A 7504-nucleotide genomic window follows, 5' to 3' on the forward strand; every position below is an offset into this window, starting at 1 on the left:
AGCATTTCGGATTTATATTTCTGGGAATGACAACCTAAACTCAAAGAAGTCGACACATGAAACTTAAGTGATAAATGATATCCACCAAGATAGATAATCAGAAAACTAAAATGAGTCACATGATTTTGTAATGACAATCAATTTCCTCCTACTAGATGCTAAGCATTTCGGATTTATATTTCTGGGAATGACAACCTAAACTCAAAGAAGTCGACACATGAAACTTAAGTAATAAATGATATCCACCAAGATAGATAATCAGAAAACTAAAATGAGTCATCGCCATCATCAAGCTAGAACATACCCAAATTAGTTTCATTTTGATTTCAATTTTCAAGTTTCATCATTTTGTCATTGCAAACCTTCATCGACCAATGTCAGAGGATTCACATGATCGATCCTAGCACTGATGACAAGATCTTCCACCGAAGTTGCTTGGATTTGATAGGATAGTATCGACGTAGTTTTTGTGGTTCTTTTCTTGGATCTTATGGGAAAATCAGCAAACCGTAATACATTAAGTTACAATATCGAAGAAGATGGGGATGGTGGTAAATGATAAAAATGATTTTGAAAGGCAAAGGAGCATGCAACGATGATTTTGTGCCAAACGTAATACATTAAGTTTCATAAATGGTCCCTACAGGTTACAAAATAATCATAAAATATAAAGATATATGTGAAAAGAAAAAAAGAAGAAGGATAAAATAAAGATATATGTGAAAAGAAAAAAAGAAGAAGGATAAAATGGTTATTGTAACTAAAATTTAAGCATTTTTTTTAATGCAGTATATTCAAGGGACCATTTATGTAATATCGACAAAGCACAATGATCAAATTTTTTCGAGTTTTTGAAGTTGAACTATAACTATATGTGCCTAGTATACCATACCATAGGTACCATTTTTATAATTTTCTCAAATCATTACATACAAATATTTACAACTTGTTATAAATGCTACAAGCACAAACCTTAACTTTTGTTAAAAACATGATAAAAAGGAAATTTACTTGTTTGTTTTTTTTTAAGAAGTTTACTTTTTCTACAATTTTTTTAAAAACTATTAATGCGAATTCTTTAAAAAGTTTTATCCCATCGTTGAATATCCCTATCTTTTAATCTAATTAATTAGAGTAAATTACACGAATGGTCCCTATGGTTTGGGATAATTTGCACGTTTGTTCTCTAACTTGATTTTTTAACTTGAAAAGTCCCTACAGTTTGTTTTTATTGCGCGTTTGGTCCCTATGTTATCTAAAAAACTATTTTTCCTTGATTTTTTAATCTATTTGAATATGATGGTGTAGGTAAGATAAGGTAATGTGAAGTGGAAGTGGGATTGAGGGTGTGTTTATTTAAATAATTTAAAAAATAAGGGCAAAATAATATTTTTAGGTAAGAAAGGGACTAAACGAGCAACAAAAACAAAAAATCGAGACCTTCCGAGTTAAAAATAAGTTAGGACCAAACGTACAAATTACCCCAAACCATAAGGATCATTTGTGTAATTTACTCAATTAATTATACTTAATAAAAAAAGCATATTACACCACAAAGCATATGATCAAAAATAACACTAAAATTGAACATTACTATAACATATTTATTTTAAATTTTATAAAATGATTAAAAAAATCTTTTAGAAGTTTTATTGAACAATCTTCTTTATTTGATAAAAGAATTATAACTTTTTCTTTTTGTATCATGATTTAATATAAAAAAAGTATAGATTAGGTTAAAGAAAAAAATGAGACCCATTCTTAAATGTTTAAAGGTCCATCAACAATAAATAAATAAATAAATATATATATATATATATATATATATATATATATATATATATATATATATATATATATATATATATATATATATATATATATATATATATATATATATATATATATATGCTACGTAGTAGTTTAGTAAGTATTGTATGTCACTTACATAACATGTTTTACATACCAACATGTTGCTACGTTTCTAGTTTCTAGGGATAAATCAGCTTCAAAAATAACCACATCTCAATACTTGTTTTAAACATTTCTTCTATCTTTTATCAATTAATATCTACCAATCTACCAAATATTTTCCCTTCCTTTGTTAGTTGTTACTTGAATTAGCTTCATTACCTGAAAATACAAATCATACATAAAACATAACATGAGTTACAAAAATTACACATAACATAAATTACAATAAATACCACGGTTTTCTTGCAAAAGTAGTTTTAATAATTACCATATAACACATCATTCATGCAATAACATGAATTACAGTACTTGAACCATTTTCTTGCAAATTCTAAAAAAATGTTGTTTGTTTTTTTGAAGCAAAAAAAAAAATTCATAAAGTCTACGGACCACCTCTACAACCCTCTACAGTAGAAGAGGTGAATCAAACGGCTGCAGACTGTAATAAGAAACGTGTTTGTTTTTTTAACATCTAGATGCTGCTTCAGATATTAAAAAGTTAAAATAAACTGATTTTATAAACCAAAAATAGTTTTTAATACTGAAAAATTAATAATATATGACATTTCAGCAAGAATTTATGATATTTTAGCAAAAAAAATCATATTTCAACAAAAAAATAAATATATTTTAGCAAAAAAATAATGATATTTCATCAAGAAATTACATTATTCAAGATAAAAAAATTTCCACAAAAATAAACAAAAAAAAGTAAAATAAGATTTCAACAACATATAATAAAGTTTCCAACAAAAAAAAAAAGAATAAGTTGAAAGAGGTTAAAAGAAGCAATACAAGTACTATGCCAAAAAGAATATACATAGAGGTTTTTTTACTCTGAAGGTTTTTAAAAAACAAACAGCTGCGAGTGTACTCAGCCGCCAAGCAATAAAAGATCTGAAAAGTTTTTTTATAAAAAACAAACAACACCTTACTTAACAAATAATTCATCCAACTTTAGTTTTTTTGGGTTAATGACATGTGTATAATATGTATAATGTATGGGTAAGTTATGTATGTCTTTTCATATCCATGGTTGCTCACTATCATTGTAGACAAAATTACAGATATGGTCCTTGTAGTATATTGAAAATTGCATGTTTGATCCAACTTCCAATTTCATTACAAGAATGCTACCTTACCTGTGCTTTCCTTTTTTTGCAAAAACTGTTCTTTAGCACTAACTTTGTTAAAATGAACTTTTTACCCTTATATTGTATTTTTTTATTACATCTTATTTCTAACAAAAACTTTCTTCAACGTTATCTTTTCTTTCACCTATTTCTTTCTATAGGCTTAACAGATACCAGATTTCTGTTTATGAGAACCTCATCTAGATGGATTCAGAGACATCGATTGAGAGGGTCATATTAATAGCTTTATATTTTCCTGATTAATTTCAGAACTGAGGACCTGTATGCGGGTGTTTAATTAACCAGACATAAAGAACAAGTTCTAACTTTATACATATTCGATTGCAAACGAAAAAAAGCCTTAATATGAAAACCTAATTGAGTACACACCTGATTCATACTAAAACACCATCGGCTATCTTAAGCATCATGTCGTATGCTTCTCCAATATTTCCATCACAGCTTCATTATACACAGCTTCTTCTTTATCTGCAGAAGCATCCTCATTGTTCATAACACCATCATTTCCACCCTCGAGATCTTTCATCTTCATTACACAAAAATATATCCCCTTCATCACATACCCTGAAACTGGCAATTTCAAAACGGAAATGTAACCATTACTTATTTTAGTAGGAAGCTCTAAATGAGTCATCACAGCTTCAGAAGCTGAATGTTGTACCCATTCCTTCACCTCAATGAGCTTTTCCCCACTCAGAGAAAGCTTCCCTCTTCTCCCTAACTCAGTAATGGAAACCTTTTCCAATTTTGGTAGATCCTTAACCAAGTACAACAATATCGAATGCCAGACCATCGAATCCCTAAAACACTGAAACGAAACGACTAATTTCTGATTAAACATATCGTTGCGTAACTCGTTGTCTTCTTCTTCTTCTTCTTCCTCATTTCCATTAATACAGAATCCATCCTTGTCAAAAATTGAATGTGGTGACAGAAATATGAACGATTTCATTCTGCAACAGAACTTAGCTTTCCACCTGAACAAAAGACGATCATCAATATCTCTATGACTGGATGAAGGAAGTTCGATCCATAAGAACTTCACTCCTTTAAATTTGCTCAAAAACGTATGCGCGGATAGAAAGGACTGACTTGGGGAGACGTCACTGACGGTGTTCTTATCGGAAATGCGAGGGTTTAAGTTTAATAAAGGAGCAGTGAAGGAAATGGCTTCGATTTGAAGTACAATCGAGGACAAATGTTTGGAAACGAGATAGCAAAAGCATAGGGTTTTCAAATCGATTAATTTGTTTAAAATCTGGAGGATGATTTCATCTGGTAAACGACTAAATGAAGAAGAAACATTTGCATCTTCTTCGCGAGATTCCACGCTGTTCTTCATTCTTTAGAATAGTAACCAATGGTTTCTTACATCGGGATACTGTCTGAAACCCTAATCATCCCCTCTCTGATCTTTTCTCAAAACAAACGAGAATTCTGTCTCAAGAGTTCGTCATTTTTGAAACTCCATTTACGCTAGAGCATTTTCGAGGACGACACTTGGAGGTGCTTGAAAACAAAAATCCACTTGGAGGTGCTTGAAAACAAAAATCCACTTTCAAATTTCAATGGTTTTATCCGATCTCTACATTTAAACCATTAAATACCGACCATTACTATAAAATTTGTTTTTATTATAAAACCATTAATATGTAATACTTATAACAGACAAAATTGCTAATTTAGCGGAACGTGTTAATTATTTTGTGGAAAATAATAAAAAGAAAAAAAAAACTTAAATTGTATTTTTAGCCACAAAAATCACAGATTGATTAAACTCATGTGATTTTGACAATCCATCCGTATAAACCGCTAAAACACAGACTTGCTTTAGTGATTTGTACGTTTGTAGATGGTTTTTTGTTTTTACTGTATAAATACATCATTCGCCCCCTTAAAATCACATATGGATTAAGCCCATTTGCGATTTCCACTCCATTTTAACTAAGATTTTAGGGTTTTTTTTTTTTTTTTAATTTATTTATTTTGACTACGAATAATTAAAAGCTAAAACAGATTAATGTTAAGTAATTAGAAACTTCAATCCTTATAACAACTAAACAAGTATAAAGTTGAAGTTTTAAACATAATCAAACTTTCCAAGAGAGTTTTCCAATAAAAAAAAATGAAAAATAAAGCAATTTTTTTTTTTCATTTTTATACTAGCCATAACTATCTTTACAGATGAGTTCCTATGTTCACAGAAAGTCCATTTACGAACGTACAATTCGCTAAAGCATGTTTGTGCTTTAGCAATTTGTATGTTTGCAAATGGGTTGCCAAAATCGCATATGGACTTTAATCCATCTGCGATTTTGGTTGTTAAAAATGCAATTTGAGTTTTTTTCTTTTTTTCTTTTTTTTTTTTTTTTTCTTTTTTAGCTATTTTTCACAAAGTAATTAACATATTTGACAAAATTTATAATTTTCTCTAGATTATATATGTATATTTTATCTTTGTTTATCCGTTTATAACCGATTACTGCAATTAAAGACATTAAATTAGTTATTCCATAAGGTCAAACATTATTTGTATATCAAAACAAAAGAAATAACTTACTAATATTCGTTAGAAAAAACATCATAAATGGTCCCTCTGTTTTCCAAGATTCTGAAGTTTAATCTCCATGGTTTAAAAATCTCATAAATGGTCCCTGTGCTTTAAAAACTTTTGATTGATGGTCCTTATTGCTAACTCCGTTAACTTTTGTCCGTTAATTGAGGGCATTTTCGTCATTTCACACCACAGGGACCATTTATGATCTTTTCAGTTATTTTTTTAAAAAAAGAAAAAACTAAATATAATTATTTAATATATAAAATCTCTCTCTCTCTCTCTCTCTCTCTCTCTCTCTCTCTCTCTCTCTCTCTCTCTCTCTCTCTCTCTCTCTCTCTCTCTCTCTCTCTCAGAACACATATACAGACAATCAAAATCCTCTTCACCTCCTTGTGTCACACCGATGTTTACTTCTGGGAAGCCAAGGTAACTATTATTCCCTGTTTTGATCTTGTAAAAAACCCAAAATTAAAATCATAAATCTTTGTTTTCGAACTTTTCAGGTTAGAATGCTTTGTTTCCTCGAATTTTTGGACATGAAGCTGGAGGGTATGTTTGATTCTTGTTAAAACCGGAAAAGCGTTTCTTTTAATCTTTGATCTGAAAATAATCTAATAAGCTTTTAAACATGAACAGGGTCGTGGAGAGTGTTGGGGAAAGAGTGACTGAGGTTCAGCCCGGAGATCATGTCCTCCCTGTTTTCACCGAAGAATGCAAAGAGTGCGCCCACTGTAAATCCAAAGAGAGCAACATGTGCGACCTTTTGAGAATCAACACCGATAGAGGAGTCATGATTAACGATCAAAAATCTCGATTTTCCATCAACGGAAAACCCCTTTTCCATTTCGTAGGAACTTCACCATTCAGTGAATACACCGTCGTTCATGTTGGCTGTCTCGCCAAAATCAACCCTCTTACTCCTCTTGACAAAGTCTGCATCCTCAGTTGTGGGATCTCCATAGGTATAAAAAGAAATCATAGTATCCTCTGATTGCAGTTCAATTGTTGTTTTCTTGACCTAATTAATCTTCGTGTTTTCTTCAAGTCCCTGTGCAGCTAATTAATCTTCACCCCTATCAGATCTATGTCGCCAACCCCCTTTCTCAGGGTGTTCTTTAAAAATGCAGAGCGTAGGATTTTATGATTGGGTCGATTTTGGCATGAAAGAGAAGAAGAAAAGAAATTAATGACTTCTGATTCGAGTTTACTGATAAATTTCATTGGAACACCGTCATTAACAACCTTGTAGAGAAGTTGTTGTTTGGTTTGTAGGTCTTGAAAAAAAGGCGACTTGTGGTAGTTCTTCAATTGAACAATGGGAGTTTTGTTGATGTGTTTGAATCAGAAAAAAGAGGCATACGAACACAGAAGTTGGTTGTTGCTTTAGAGAGAGAGAGAGAGATTATATATTAAATAATTATATTTAGTTTTTTCTTTTTAAAAAAAAATAACTTAAAAGATCATAAATGGTCCCTGTGGTGTGAAATGACGAAAATGCCCCTCAATTAACGGTCAAAAGTTAATGGAGTTAGCAATAAGGACCATCTGTCAAAAGTTTTGAAAGCACAGGGACCATTTATGAGATTTTTAAACCACGGGGACTAAACTTCAGAATCTGGGAAAACACAGGGACCATTTATGATGTTTTTTCTATTCGTTAAGAAAGTTAAGGATGTTTCAATGTTCAAATTGGCTGCTCAATTTGTACACTAAAACATGTTTTTATCAAAAAGTATATTGTAATTATTAGACGAGTTAAAAGCTATTACCCAAAATTGCAAGTACTCTTTGATAAATAAAAAGTTCCGACTAATAAGAA

At 30.7% G+C, this 7504-nt stretch overlaps 1 protein-coding gene and 1 pseudogene across 1 annotated transcript; one reads left to right on the forward strand and one right to left on the reverse strand.

Moving 5' to 3' along the window:
• Positions 1 to 1921: 1921 nt before the first annotated feature.
• On the reverse strand, positions 1922 to 4674 carry LOC145034052 (F-box protein AUF2-like). Its single transcript, XM_078982477.1, has 2 exons — positions 3498 to 4674; positions 1922 to 2133 (listed from the first exon to the last, which is right to left on the reverse strand). Exon 1 carries the CDS (start codon positions 4468 to 4470, stop codon positions 3535 to 3537), a length of 936 nt encoding a protein of 311 aa, XP_078838603.1. The 5' UTR covers positions 4471 to 4674; the 3' UTR covers positions 1922 to 2133; positions 3498 to 3534.
• Positions 4675 to 6313: 1639 nt separating this feature from the next.
• LOC145036197 (alcohol dehydrogenase 1 pseudogene) lies at positions 6314 to 7016 on the forward strand (annotated as a pseudogene).
• The last annotated feature ends 488 nt before the right edge of the window (positions 7017 to 7504 follow it).

The sequence above is a fragment of the Lactuca saligna genome, chromosome 3, assembly GCF_052625555.1.
Source record: "Lactuca saligna cultivar CGN05327 chromosome 3, ASM5262555v1, whole genome shotgun sequence".
In the NCBI taxonomy this organism is placed as follows: Eukaryota; Viridiplantae; Streptophyta; class Magnoliopsida; order Asterales; family Asteraceae; genus Lactuca; species Lactuca saligna.

Excerpts from the sequence above, each read along its gene's own strand:
- LOC145034052 (XM_078982477.1), bottom strand. The coding sequence starts at position 4,470 with ATGAAGAACAGCGTGGAATCTCGCGAAGAAGATGCAAATGTTTCTTCT.